We start from the raw sequence: 15,420 nt of genomic DNA, 5'->3' as shown, positions 1-15,420 counted from the left end.
TACCGCCTATTAAAATATTGCCTACACCACAAGACTGCTTTTGAGACACCAGTTCTCAGAGTTTGTACCATCTTAGAGAATCATTACCACATAGCACATAGAACAGGCCCAGAATGCATTACTCAAATGGTTTGTAGAGATTGTTCCCCAGAGGAACAAAGGCATATAATTCTGTCTTGCCTGTTCTCAACTGTGAAGAGGAAAGGAGGAACTCGCATTGTACTGATTGTGATTTCAGTGTGTAAGGTAGTTGTGAGCCAGTGTTTGGTTTACACCAAATGGAAGAATTCATGATCCAGTCTGACCACGTGTCTTGGACAGATCTGTGAAATTTGCTACAGTAACTTTTCTCCCTTTTTACTTGTATTTTTTTTTGTATGTGATGTAGGTAAAGGCAGAAAAATAGTTCCAGCTGCTATCAAATCCACTGTGAATATGTTAGCAGTATTTAGTATTTGGTGTGATGCTTAGCTGTTTATTTGTTATCTTTATTTCCATCAAAAGCTTGGCTGTGAAAAATGTCGAACTGTGCCTTTCAACTATCAGTGAGGCAAGTTCCCATGTGTTGTGTAACGTAGGTAATTTCATACTATTGGGAGGTGGAGGATATTAGTCGTGATCTGAGTACTCTGATGTGCATTAAGCTTAAAATGTGTCAGAAGGCTGACAGAAGACTTGCGACTTGGAAGTGGATGCAGCAGTTGTTAGACTTTCTGTGGTCAGTTTTACTCATTCACTCCGGAGCAGCTCAGAAAAAGCTGCCTGCTTAATTCCACCATAGGAACAACAGTGCAGCCTGAGCTCATTTTCAGAAAATCCATTTCTAATACCATACAGAAAACAAATGTTCATAACTCTTTAACTATACGAGCTAGACTAAAAATGTAAACGCAAAAGTTGTTCAGCAGACACTCACCTTTGCAACACTGTAAATGTTCATAGTGCACATCAAAGTCATTATTAAATATTTGGCAAGGAATGTTGATATTGTGCATATTTTTAACCTTTTTGGAAAACCAAAGCACAATATCTTGGTCAGTGTACCATGCAGACCCATACAATTTGAATTTAGTTTGTTAGTATGAATGTCAGCTTTAAAATTATATCTAAACCATTACGGTGTGATGCACCTTTCTTGAGATATTCATAGAAATATGATTAATATATTATTTCTCATAATTGATAAATAAGCAAAGCATAATATCTCATCACCTGTAACAGACAGAGCCTGAATATCAGTGTAGAAGTGCATCTGAATGTCAGCCTCAAAATGATGCATCATTTGTGTGATCACCATATTCCCTTGCAAAGATATGGGCATAATAACGAGAAGTATTATAAATGTATAATTTTCATAAATGTACAAGACTAAACAAACTGTGATATCTGTGCATGTGTACAGTTCACAGACACAGTTCTTTTACCATGTTGTAAGGAGTAACACTGTCTTCAAAATGAGGTATTACTTGACACACTGGTATGCTCCCTTGCAAAGTTATTTACCAAAATATGAAAATGAATCATAATTTCCATAGCCTAAGTCTGAAACAAACTTTAATATCTGCACATATGGGCACCATTTTTTTACCATGTTGAAACTATCAATACTGTCTTCAAAATGAGGTATTACTTGGCACTTTCAGATCCTCCCTTGCAAAGTTATTTACCAAAATATGAAAAATAAATCATTTTCATACGCTAAGTCCGAAACAAATTTTGATATCTGCACATGTACAACATACTGGCACAATTCTTTTACCATGTTGGAACCAGCAATACTGTCTTCAAAATGAGGTATTACTTGGCACATTCAGGTGCTCTCCTGCAAAGTTATTTACCAAAATATGAAAAAAATCATAATTTCCATAACCTAAGTCCAAAACAAACTTTGAGATCTGCACATGTGTACAACATACAGGCACAATTCTTTTACCATGTTGGAAATATCAATACTGTTTTCAAAATGAGGTATTACTTGATACACTGACATGCTCCCTTGCAAAGTTATTTACCAAAATATGAAAAAATCATAATTTCCATAACCTGAGTCCTAACAAAACGGATATATGTACATATGTACAGCATTCAGAAGCAGTTGTTTTGCCATGTAGACTCATATGACTGTAAATATACACATTCTTGGTGTAGCCAACATACTGCTGAATGGGTACATGTAAAGAGAAAAAGCAAGGTAAGGACCGTCACTCCACTAATGAACCCTGGACAGGCATGGGACTTCAGTGGCAGGCAAGGCCATCTGATCTGGCCGATAGCTGTGCTGGCTACCCACTCAGATAGCTGATACCACTGCAGTTTCATGACCTCCCTCAGCGTCAGCAGTCTGCCTTACCTATGCCTTTTCTCTTTACATGTGTCCATTCAGCAGGGATCAAGTTCTGTATTACTAAACCCTTCCTCTCATCTAAACTCTACACATGCCTGATAAAAGCAGAATTAAAAAGAAGTATTGCAGGATGGTTACTGACAGATTGTACGTGCTCTCCTGAAACAGTTATTCTTTCTCAGCATCTTCACCAGCTCCTTACCACAGTTATTTGCCAAACTCATAAAAATATATTTTACACAACACATTTCATAATAGAGTTTTACTTACCATACTGGTCCCTACTTGGTCATGGGTTTTTTCCATTCTTCTCTCAAGCTGCATATTACCAATCCTGCATAGCTCTCCTCACGCCATTGTGGAGGTCAGTCAAGAACAATGCAATGCCCTCCTCGGTTAGGTGAACGCCATCCCTTCTGAACAGGTGAACATCTTCTGCGGTGATGCTGTCATGACAGATTGTAGATCCACCAACCCTGTGCATCAAGCCATGCATGAACCCATTCTGTAAACGTCTGGCCTTGTGCGCTGCCCGTTGACTGCTGTTTTCCACATCTGTTGAGGAATTATGTCAGACCACACAAAATTACAATGTGGCCACCACGACTGCAGGTGTTCAAAAATTACTCTGATATGAAACTGTAGCCTTCCGAGTGGTTGACTTATGACATCATTCCCTCCAATGTGCAGCACAAGGATGTCGGGCTCAGGGTAGATGTAACACTTCTCTTCCAACAACTGCAGTACTCCGCTCCAATGCATACCTCTTCTTGCAATCCAGTATACCTTCACACTGGATGTGGGGAAGCTCAAGTTGTACTGGTTTTCAGTTTTAGAGGCATGGTTGGCAGCCCAGTGAATGTAGGAATGGCCACATACCCACACTCCCACTTGTCGATATCCTGGTCGTGAAGCCATGTCAGTGTCAGAAGGTGGACAAACCTGCACAGGAAAGAAAATGCAAACAGATTACTACTGATGTTTGACAGATGTATTGGAAGACTACAAATATATGTATATCATATGCATTACCTGGTTAGCCCATGCAAATCTTCCATCCTAGCCCCAGTATTCTTTGTATTAGGTACATAAGTTGTACACACACACACACACACACACACACACACACACACACACACACACACACACACACACAGGTTTTTGCATTAGCATGTTCTAATACATGTTAGTGTGGAGTGCAGAGGTATTCATTATCATTCAGTAGAAATACTATATCATTATAATTCAGTTAAAATAGTATAACACTTGGATGTTACTGAGCCCTTCCTTCTACCACCTAATTTCCACCCATGACTGACAAAGCATGGAAACATGCCCAACTATATATAAGCAGAAGTACAGTAATATAAGCAGAAATGTCAAACTTATCTGGTTCATCCATTTAAGAATTGGTCACAAAAGTAATAATTCCAGTTATCGCATCTGACCATCACTCTAGTTACAATAAGACCCATCAGCTTTCCTCAATGCAGCGTGTGCATATTGTTAACAGATAATAAATTATTCTTGAAAGCTGAATACATAGAAAAAAATTGTAATAACCATTACTGAAACCTTAGCAATGGATAACCTATACTTGTTACACCATATGTGTGTTATGATCTTCAGCAGTCTGACCATGTATACACAAGCACTTCCCTGGTACACAAATGAATTATTTCCCCTACCAACATCTTCATTGCTACATGTTATACACATGGCCCTAAATGAAACATTCACCCAAATGACCCCTTCAGGAAAATGTTGAGATACGCACAATCACCAAAATTTTATATATATGCTTGTGACCAATGTATATCTGTGCAAATACATTATGTACATATATATCCATATACACACACACATATCCATACACGCACACACACATATATATATATATATATATATATATATATATATAGATATATATAGATATATAGATATATATTAATGTATATATACAGCAAGAAAAAAATCAGGGGTTTAAGGGGGTAGGCAGTTGATGAAGAATGAGGGGGGGTTGCTTGCAATGACTCCAAGCAGAGAAAAAACACAACCTGGCTTGTGCATTCATCAAAGTGATAACGACATCTACTTATGTGAATAACTGTGACAGCAGCTGAGACTTTTCTCAGAAAAGTGATAATGACTCAATGCTATATTGTAACTGCACGTATTGCTAATGTGATAATGACCTTCCTTTCATTACTGCAAAGGTATGCATGCTGAGACACAGGTGATAATTGCTGCACATAACCATTGAATAGGCATTCATTATATTACATTGTGTAGCTGTTATGTAACACAGACTCAGTATCATTAGTAAGGAGAAGACCCGAGTCATTCAGTCAAATAGTATAACACTTAGATATTACTGAGCCCTTCCTCCCACCTAAATTTCACACATGACTGACAAAGCCAAGAAAAATTTCCAAAATACAAGGTAGCTCCATTCTGGTTGTAGTCCGCAAGTAATAACCTTCACCTCACTCAGGCAACTACTGAGTATAATCAGAAATGCAGTAAGCCGAGCCAACCTTTCAAACCCGAGCAACCCCTTCAGTAGAATGTTGAGGTATGCACAATCACCAAAATTAAACACTTCCCTAACGAAACATCTGTGACATTTCCTAGTGTGTACAACCAGCAAAATGAAGCATTCACACAAGCGATCCCTTCAATATAATGTATGCACAAGCACCAAAATGAAAGATTTCCCCAAATCATTCAATTGCACAGAAGGTCAAAGAGAACAGATTAGGGTGGTCAGGGCATATGTGCACAAAAACAGAAGACAATCTGCTGAAGAAGATATGGGAGAGACAAGGAGGAGGAAAGAGAAAATGTGGAGTCCAGCAAAGAAATGGATTGCTTCAGACAAAACCAAAGTTAAAAGAGACACTGAACTGAGAAAGATGGTGACAACTGATGCAACACCCTGACTCTATACAGAAAATGAGAAAAAGGGGGCTGTGACAATGATGATAAAATACTGCATGATAACTATAAGAATCCATCACAGGAGTTTAGAAAAGACTGGAAAGAGATAATGGAAAGGCAATTTATATAAAGGAACAAAGGTGGACATCTATATGTCTCCCAGTTATTCAACAAAGTCCAGAAGGTTTAAGATTTTTGCTTGGAACTGTTTGCGTAAGTTTTGTTTTTTTCACAGAATAAGGCAATGTTGATCTCTTCATAGACATCATTCCACATTTAACAAACTGTCCAGTTCTCATACATGGTACACTATGCTATGTTCTTGATCAATTACTTCAACATGCATATCTTTCCTTTGCTAGGAAAAACATATTTACATAGTCTTGATGACACTTGCACATGTGCCTGGACACGCACATATTTTCCCAACATTTAAAATTTCCTTTTGTCATTCATTGCCTCTTATATAATAATCTCTTCCCCACAACTATGTACAATGTTTGGTTTTCATGCTTGGTGTACTGCTTTACTTCCTTCATGCCTACCACCATTCTACTTGCCTTTTTTTCTTCCAATGTAATTATCGCTTTCATTCCCTACTCTCGATTAGCACAGATAGCTTGTCCCTGTTTTGTACCTTTATCTCTCGACCCTTGTGGATTCAACCTGGATTCATCCATCTACTTCCATTTCTTTGCATGTTTCTTCCTCCCTTTCTCCCCAGTTGCCTTTCCCTCCTCTTCAATGTAATCTTTAGTCTTTCTACATCTTGTCCTGTTGGGGACTCTTGTTTCTTCCATCTTCTTGTAATTGCCTTCTTGCCTACTTTCATAATTAACCCTGTAAACTCTGTCTTTCTTTGGAACATTTACCTCACATCCTAATATAAACAATTTTTGGGTGAATTCCCCTATCTCTGGCCATCTTCCTTGTACTACCACTTCCAACTCCTTAAAATCTTACAAAGCCCTACAGCTCCAAATTATGTAAATCCATGTACCCCTTTCTTCCCCATATCTCCAACAGGAGTCATCTACTCCTACATGTATTTTGGCTAACTGTGTTGGGGTATAAAGATATTTATGGAGACATTTCCATACAAAGATTTTGAATCTTCAGGCTTTAGTAACATACACACATATGTCTTCCGACTTTTTCTTTGATTGGGGTACCTACTTCCAATACCCACTACCTTTTTTCTTTCTTAGTCCCTTCTGAGCCATTTCTTTGCTATTGTCAAACGCTCTATAGTCCTCCTCCCCTCTATTCTCCATATCTCAGTATCTTGTATTATTTTGTATTATTCCTTTTTCCCTTTACATATTAACCCATTTATATCCGACCCCCCCCCCCAATATTCCCATCAAATGTCTCTTACAGTTGGTACTCCTCTTTTACTTCCTTCTAAGATTTCAGCTTGCCTAACTTTATTAACTGCGTCTAATATCTTACTTTATCCCATTTTCGGTGCCATCTCTATAATACATTTTTGTGTGGCATCCATGTTCAAACCCCCCCCATTGGTATAATTTTGTTTCTCCACTTTTTTCCCCATTTGGGGTCCCACCAATTCCTACCAAACATTCTCTGCACTTCTTTTGTCCATGCTAGTTGTAATTCTTTTTTTTTTCCTAGTATCTCTAATAAAGCTTTTACGATGTCTTCCATTTTTCCTCCAACTTTCTTCCCTGTCTTATTTTTTTCCAGTCTGCACTACAGCTATCAATTTAATAACGTTAATAGCATTTGATATTAACATTCCTGCAGGTTAGTCTAAGTCTGGGACTCCTAATCTTCCTTTTTCTTCTAGTTCTATAACTTTTGGCCAGGCTAGTAAAGGTCTTTTTTCATACCAAAAGAAACTCTCTGCACATTTGTTTAATTATTTTAATAGCTCTGGACTTGGCAATGCCCATTTACCTATCCTGCATCTAAAAACTGATGTACAATGCACATCTGAAATACTTACACTGTTTGGTCGATATCAAATTTTTATGCTTTCCATTTTTGCAGCTGTTCTCTTACTGTTGAATAAATATCACATATAGTTTTTAGGGACTCTTCATATGTGCTTTTTTATCCAAATTCCCATATGTTTTATCTAATCGTCCCTGATCCTATTTCTCTTTCTTGCCTCCTCTATTCTTTCCTTTACCATAACCACCTGTAAGAATGAGATAATGCCATTAGACACACAAAGTTCAATGTAACAGTGGTAATGCAAATAATGATGCAAGCGGGTTCTTCATTTAAAAATTTTAAACAGTGTTGTCAATGTCAAATGATTAGGACTGTTTTACTCAATTTTAGATTGTAAGACCAAGTTAGTATGTGCCAGGAAGATGGGTTCTCCACTGGGTACACTGTGTTTATTTACTTTTAGGGGTACTTTTCCAATAACGGGACAACAGTCGTGCCGCCGCGTAATTCACTATATGCTGACTTTTCCGTCTATAATCTCTACACCTTCCGTTAATGGAAAAGTACCCTTTTAAGTTAAAGATCAGGATGTTATACCAGCATCAAAGGTCCAATATCTCCTTTACAGACACTCACAAATACTCTTGAGCTATACTCCTTTTCTCTCTAACATAATTACTTGTCAGTCTGTATTATCTTCTCCAGAAAAAAAAAAAACATTGCTGTTTCTAACTGAACGATGCAATAATGCATTAACTGCAACAGTTAAATTAGAAAAAGAATACATGCACTTGCCCCATGTGTTTCCTTCGCTGTATTTCAGAACATGGAGCATTCTATACACTATTAGAACATGCACACAAAAATACAAATCAATGTAAGTTTCTGTATGTGTGTGCACAAACAAATATGTGCTTTTAATTGTATGCAGATGTGAATTATACTGCACTAGGTGCACTTTTAAAGCATATATCAACAAGCGTTTCATTTACACATTCAGACCGATCTGTGTTGTAAGCGCTGCAAAACCCAGAAATGTAAAGAGAGAAACAGAAAGGCAGCCCACGTGTGCAAACTCTCTACAGGATCAACGTGCTGATTTGAGCAACTGAAGAACACATATGTAAAAGGGAGTGTGGAACACTGAACAGAATGGTGACCTTTCTGAGGAACAGTCTAATGTACAAACCTGAACAACACTTTACAAAAAAAGCACTCAAAATAGGATCTGCCTACCGCCTCATTAAAACACATTGTAGAGGATTCGTAAATCGTAATACAGCCATGCATACAATCTTACCTCTGCGGTTGAGCCATTATTCTTCTAAGTAATTAACCTTATGTTCTGTTTGAATAGAATTCCGCTAAATTAACAATCAATGGAAATGGGTAATAAGATTTTGAATTTTGGCTATATCTCTAATTGCTCCAGCTCTGTTTTTTTGGAGTATGCAGTTTTTTTTTTTTACTGTCCCTTACGCACGCGTAGCTTTGCTGTTAGGAAGTGGAAATGCAGCTATGTACCATGTAGAAAAAAAAGATTCTAAGTCTCATTGATCCTCCAATTTGCTTTTGTTTACGTATTCCTTTTTTTCTTATAAAATGGATGAATAAAATAAACCGAAACAAGAGCAGTTAATAGGCATCCAAACTAATAGGGCGGGATAGATGGGGGTCCAAGACTGAGATTGCATGAATCCGATTGGTTGCCACCACTAGCTTTAAGAAAAGCTTCAAATGACAATTTCTTTTAAAAGTTTAATGTAACTAACATGTAATACACACTGAATCGTAAGTGTATCATGAGAATAATTATGATTTCAGTGTGTATTACCCATAACACACTTATAAATGTGCATAAAAGTTTCTCACGCCACTGAAGGCACTCTGGGGTAATAGACTGAAATTCCTATCGTCTCATAGCGTGCTCGGAGGTAAGCACAGAGGCGCCATGAGACTGTAGTCGGGGTTAATGAGAAACAGAAGAGGTTGCATAGTCTGGTGGAGGCAGTAAATCTGCTATACCCTTTTGTTGAAGTCTCGTGCTACAGAACTCAAAAGTTAAGTGGTTTGTACATTTAGTCTTTTAAGCTCCTCTAAGCATCACAGAGGTGCTGCCAACATTTACAAGCTAAGCAGAAAGTTGGATGTGGGACTTTAAAAGAAGTGCGTAGGGTGCTGGACTTGAGGCTTCATTGTGAATGAATTTAGTTTAGTCAGTATTTGTTGGCTTGTCATTATGCTACATTTTTAAGATCTTACATTATCTAGTCTGTCCCCTTCAGCTTTTAAAAGAAATGAGCAGTAACTGTATTTCAACATACTTTAACACAGTCGCATAAACAGTAGGGATTAGGCCTAGCTGCCTATTCCATGAACAGCAAGGCAAGTTTGACAGAAAGAAAATTCTACCAAAACTACTAAATACATTAATGTCTTTAGAGTACACCAAATAAATAAACTACTATTCTTGCTTACAGTTAAAAAGAAAATAAAACTCTTTAAAGTGACTCATCTTTGTGATTCACACAAGTATCTGGGATCAATTTGTGGATGCTAGAAACAGTAAACTCTGGAGTAGAGAGAGAGATGCAAGGGATATTGTTGCAGTTAGAGGAGATCAAGCTTGAGAAATGTGTAGATATTGGCTTTGTACCACCAGCTGTAACAAGTCCTTCAGTTTTGAAGTGGACAGATATCGATATTGAAGATATGTTAAGTACGTAACTTTTGTTTTTGTTTGCAGGCATAACGTAGGAGTTATAAGACAGAAAAAAACCTACAGACATTGATTATAAAAACAAATGTAAAAGCTACTCAAAGGCAGGTATAATTTAATCAGTGAAGCTGACCTTCTACTGAATACTAAGTGTTTTATTGCAGATATGGACAGATGTGGGGGAATTGTAGCTGGCAGGCCATGGTGGGAAGTGCAGAGCATTAGTACATCGTGTGAAACAAACTACAGGAGCAGATTACACAGGAAGGGTAAATTAGTCTCTAATTGCTGATGGTGGATGTATCATTGATTCCTTAGAAAGTTGGTTCCTAGATAGTACTGTACAGATACTGTTTTCACAAGAAAAACTTAACAATGTTTGTGATGTGTATGGGTACATGAAACCGATGTAGGAGAACATAATAGAATGACAGTGTGCTAGTGTATGTGGGAAAAAATGTTTGACTTGTGAACAAAATGGAGTACTTAATTGTAAGAGTGAAGTTCCGGATGTGAGAAGTTTAATAATTGGTCACTAACAGGGTTTCTCCCTTAATTTTTTAGGGTCATGTAAAGTTATCTGATTTTGGATTGTGTACTGGATTGAAGAAAGCCCACAGAACGGAATTCTACAGAAATCTCACACACAATCCCCCAAGTGACTTTAGTAAGTATATGTTTTATATATATATATATATATATATCTATATATCTATATATCTTAGTGTGGGGTGTATGCTGTTTATCACACAGACCGCATTATGCCTTCAACAATTGACAGTTTATAGTGCCAGAGTCTTACTTTCATCACCCTGTATATGCTGTGTAATATGAGATACTATTATCACCCTGTATATGCTGTGTAATATGAGATACTATTATCACCCTGTATATGCTGTGTAATATGAGATACTATTATCACCCTGTATATGCTGTGTAATATGAGATACTATTATCACCCTGTATATGCTGTGTAATATATGAAATACCATTATCACCCTGATTATGCTGTGTAGTGTATGAGGTACCACTGTCACCCTACCATTATCACGCTGATTATGCTGTGTAGTGTATGAGATATCGCTATCACCTTGTATATGCTGTGTAATATGAGATACCATTATCACCCTGTATATGCTGTGTAATATACGAGATACCATTATCACCCTGTATATGCTGTGTAATATATGAGATACCATTATCACCCTGTATATGCTGTGCAGTATAATGGATACCATTATCACCCTGTATATGCTGTGTAGTATTTGGGATACCTTTATCACCCTGTATATGCAGTGTAGTGTATGACATGCCATTATCACCCTGTATTTGCTGTGTTTTATACACGATACCATTATCCCCCTGTATATGCTGTGTAATATGATATACCATTATCACCCTGTATATGCTGTGTAGTTTGTGAGATACCATTATCACTCTGTATAAGCTGTGTAATATATGAGATACCATTATCACCCTGCATATACTATGTAGTATATGGGATACCATTATCACCCTGCATATACTATGTAGTATATGGGATACCATTATCACCCTGTATATGCTGTGTAGTATATGAGATACCATTATCACCCTGTATATGCTATGTAGTATATGGGATACCATTATCACCCTGTATATGTTGTGTAATATATGAGATACCATTATCACCCTGTATATGCTATGTAGTATATGGGATACCATTATCACCCTGTATATGCTGTGTAATATGAGATACCATTATCACCCTGTATTTGCTGTGTAATATGAGATACCATTATCACCCTGTATTTGCTGTGTAGTGTATGGGATACCATTATCCTTGTGTGCAGTTATTAGCTAGAACATTTCATCGCTGTTGTTTCAGCATTGCTTCTTGCCTTACATGTTCAGATTGTGGCTTGTTATTTGGGAAATGCTGATATATACGTGCACTGGCCTTGTAGCTGATCATTTTATAAACTTCTTGAGGTTGTGAGTAAATGTGTAGCTGCTGAGAGTATGCATTTGTCTGTAGATTACAAAGGAACTGACCTTTGTGCTACCATTATTAAATTCCATTTCTTTGCACTGAACTATGTGTTTGCCATCACTTTGCACAGCATTGTAGTAAACAGCTTTTGTTTTACTTCACACTTGCTTACCATGTTGTTTTTTTGAAGGTTTACATGCTGTCTCAGAGGTCTTTTCTAGGTGTTTAGTCAACACATTATCTGTTTTCGTATTCTTTCACTGTCTGACTGTACTGGGACAGGTCCTGGGTTTTTAGGCACAGACTGAAGATGTTCATAGGTAGGTACTAGGCTATCTGCCCAAAGGCATTTATAAGCCTAGCCAAAATGTGTTGGCTTTCGCCGCTCCCTTAGATTAGTTTAGGATAAGATCTTAGGATCTCTACTTCAGTAATGTTTATTATTCATGGAAATTAGATATAGACAGATATTCGCCCACAGTGTCTGACTTTCAGTGTTTTCAAGCATCCCCAGAGTGGGTCCAAACTCCTGTCCCTTGCCCTGGATGTCAGTCCAGTGTTTAACTAAAAAGAAAACAGCTTACACCATTTTTTAATTCTTTTATGCTAAACAAAATAATCTGTCTTCAGCACATCTATCATTTGGTCTCTTCCAGATGACTTTAGCTGACACGGTAAGCACCCAGTGTTGGAATTTTTTTTTTCCGTTTAAGAGTTCGGATTGCCTCGGTACTGTTGTGTAGTAAATGCCACTCAGTATTGTTTGTTAATGCAACTTTTTTTTTTCCTGAGGTCCACATAACAAACGTGTCCATTTGCACCTTAGGACAATTATCTGCAGTATGTTTTTTTTTTTTTTTTGGGGGTCTACAATCAAGTTTCTTGTTTTCAGCTCTATGTAACTTCTAATTAGAAGGCACTTTTTCACAGGATCCATTATCTGCAAGCCTTTTTTGTATGCAAGTAGTTCTTTGTCTGGTTATGGGCATTTACCCTGTCCTTAGCAGCAGAAGAGCCCCAAGCAGCCAAAAACATAGGTTCATATATTAGTACTAGGCTAATTGCCCTTGTGGGCCATTTTAAACCTAGTCAGTTAACCCATGTGAGAATCAAACCCTGCACCTTGTATCCCTGAAAAGACCAGAGAGAAATGAGAGATCCTAGCAAACCACCAATTCCACCAAGGCCTGATGAGGATAACTGTTCCAGTGATGAGCTGTTTTGTGTATCCCTGGTCTTACAGCCTTCTATGACTTTGTCTTATATGTTCTTGTCCTATCAGGAGGAAGGTAGTGGACTTGTATCCTTTGTTCAGGCTGGCATTTTTTAGAAGAGATTTAAACAGAAGAGGAAAGTGCTTGTTCCCTTCTGCCTACATTGGACATCTGTCTTGTGCCAAATTGTAAGGGTGCCTATAGAGTCATTCTCCTTACAAGATATCCTGGCTGTCCTTGTTTGCCTGCAGCTGAGGATTATACATTATTACCTATTCTCAGGCACATGCTTGGCTACTCGGAAGATCTTCCAGAGTGTCCCTTTGTTTGTCTCTTACACACACATATGCATGCATGCAGGCACAAACATACACATAACTTTCTCCTTCCTTTTCTTCCATGCTTATTCCTTTCATGGATGAAAGTCACTACTTAAATGTCATCCTTGAACTGTTTGTGGGCCATCAGAGAGGCTTCAAGATTCTAAACAGTTGAGCTCCTCAGATACTTCAGTACTGGCTAGTATGAGAATTAAAAAGGCATCTCCTGTCTGCATTCTAGAATAACTTAGAAATTATCAGTTCAGCAGGAGCTAAAGTAGAATGGATTGCTCTATCTTAGCTGCACATTGGACTGATGTCGTAGGCAAAGGGAGAAGTTTAACGAAGTCAGACTGGAGGCCTACAGCCGATTCCCATGGAAATGCGTATTTCTGCAGCTGTTATCCTTTTATTTGGTCATCTAATGTTATGGTGAGTGTACTCGCACAGCTGTGCTTTCTGTCAAGCTGTTATGGAACTCTGTATGTAGCCTGTTGGGAGTTTGTGACTGCACCCAAATGCTCATTTATGAATGTCCTATAGCACATAGTTCTGAACATCATTTTTGTACCACTTAAAAAATCCTGCCTGCTTTGTAGCTAGCAGTGGTACACATTTTGCATTATTTCCACATTATTTTATAACCTGACTTTGACTTGATTTCTTTACACTGATCATTACGCCATTTATGTAGGTGCTCCATTAGACCGTCATTGTTCTACAGTTTTGTCTTCTACTTGATCCCCTTTCTTCATATATATATATATATATATATATGTATATATATATATAGATATATATATATATATATATATATATATATATATATATATATATACACACACACACACACACACACACACACACACACACACACACAGACACATACATACACATATACATATATATAAAATGACAGACTTCTCATCCTTTACTGTAAGGCTAATTTGCCTCCTGATGCAAGATATGATTCTGCCATTGCCAGTAACACCGTAGGCAGAACTATACCTAGCATTTTAGTTCTTCCCAAAAAGTCTACACTGAGTTTCTGGTTCCTCTTTTTTGAATTATTTACAGGTTATTTTGCATTGCAGTGGCATGGATCTATACAGTCAGCTTGCTGTGGATTTCGGAGCTTTCGTATGAGCCAAAGAAATGACCTGTTCTATCCTGTAATTATGATTCTTTTTTTATTTTGGTTTTTGTGTAATGCCATCTACATAACAAACACTCCAGTGTTTAGTCTTGCGGGTCTGTTAGGTTATACTTTTACATTATGTTGGGGGAAGATTAGAAGGCAGTGGGTTATTTCCCCATACCAGGCAGCAATGTTCAGTTTCCAATACTTTTACCACAGTGCAGATTCCCTAACTCTGTATTTGCCCACTGTGTGACTGAGAAAATTTACTTAAAAAGGCAGTGCTCCAGTGTTGTACCTCTAAGGAGGGCAGACCTGTGCCTACTGGGTCTACAACGAAAATAAAATAACACAATACAGATCTTTCTCTCAGCTTTTCTTACTCTGAGTCTCACTTTGGCACCCATTTCTATAGCTAATTTTTGAAAAGTGTCTTCTGTTTGAAAATGTCAAGGAAACAACCCCCCCCCTTTCTTTGGGACCTTAACTTTGTCACTGAAAAATGACCTTGGCTCCATCTGAAGCAGCCAGCACAACTGTTATAGAACTCCTGGCCTGAAAAGTGATGTTTCTAGCAGCGGTAAGGTCAGTTTGGGGAATTTTTGAAATGCAATCCCTGATGTCTAAAGAGCCTTATGCAGTGTCCCACTGAGAGAGATTTAGTCTGATTTTTTTTCTAAGCCCAGAAACAAGAAAAGGAATTTTTTTTTTTGTCTAACGGATGTGCAACGATGGCTTAAGTGCCATCTATACTCAGAGAATCAGACTTCTGGGAAGTCAAGCAGGTCTTTCCATTGTTATAACCATTGCTGACAATCCAACTGACCTCCACTCAACTACCCAGCCATCCTTC

The 15,420-nt window shown here is 37.8% G+C and overlaps 1 protein-coding gene across 3 annotated transcripts in view; it reads left to right on the top strand.

The window, feature by feature from the left end:
- Positions 1 to 15,420, top strand: part of STK38L (serine/threonine kinase 38 like) — a 721,763-nt gene that overhangs the window by 583,003 nt on the left and 123,340 nt on the right. For all 3 annotated transcript variants that reach the window (XM_044087725.1, XM_044087724.1, XM_044087726.1), the window contains one exon: positions 10,488 to 10,590. In XM_044087725.1, the coding sequence (XP_043943660.1) occupies positions 10,488 to 10,590 (103 nt within the window). The remainder of the gene's footprint in view (positions 1 to 10,487; positions 10,591 to 15,420) is intronic.

The sequence above is a fragment of the Protopterus annectens genome, chromosome 11.part0 (assembly GCF_019279795.1).
Source record: "Protopterus annectens isolate FY-2018-M chromosome 11.part0, PAN1.0, whole genome shotgun sequence".
NCBI classification, from domain to species: Eukaryota; Metazoa; Chordata; order Ceratodontiformes; family Protopteridae; genus Protopterus; species Protopterus annectens.
The sequence above is the reverse complement of the archived record's forward strand: the minus strand, read 5'-3'. Positions and strand labels throughout refer to the sequence as shown.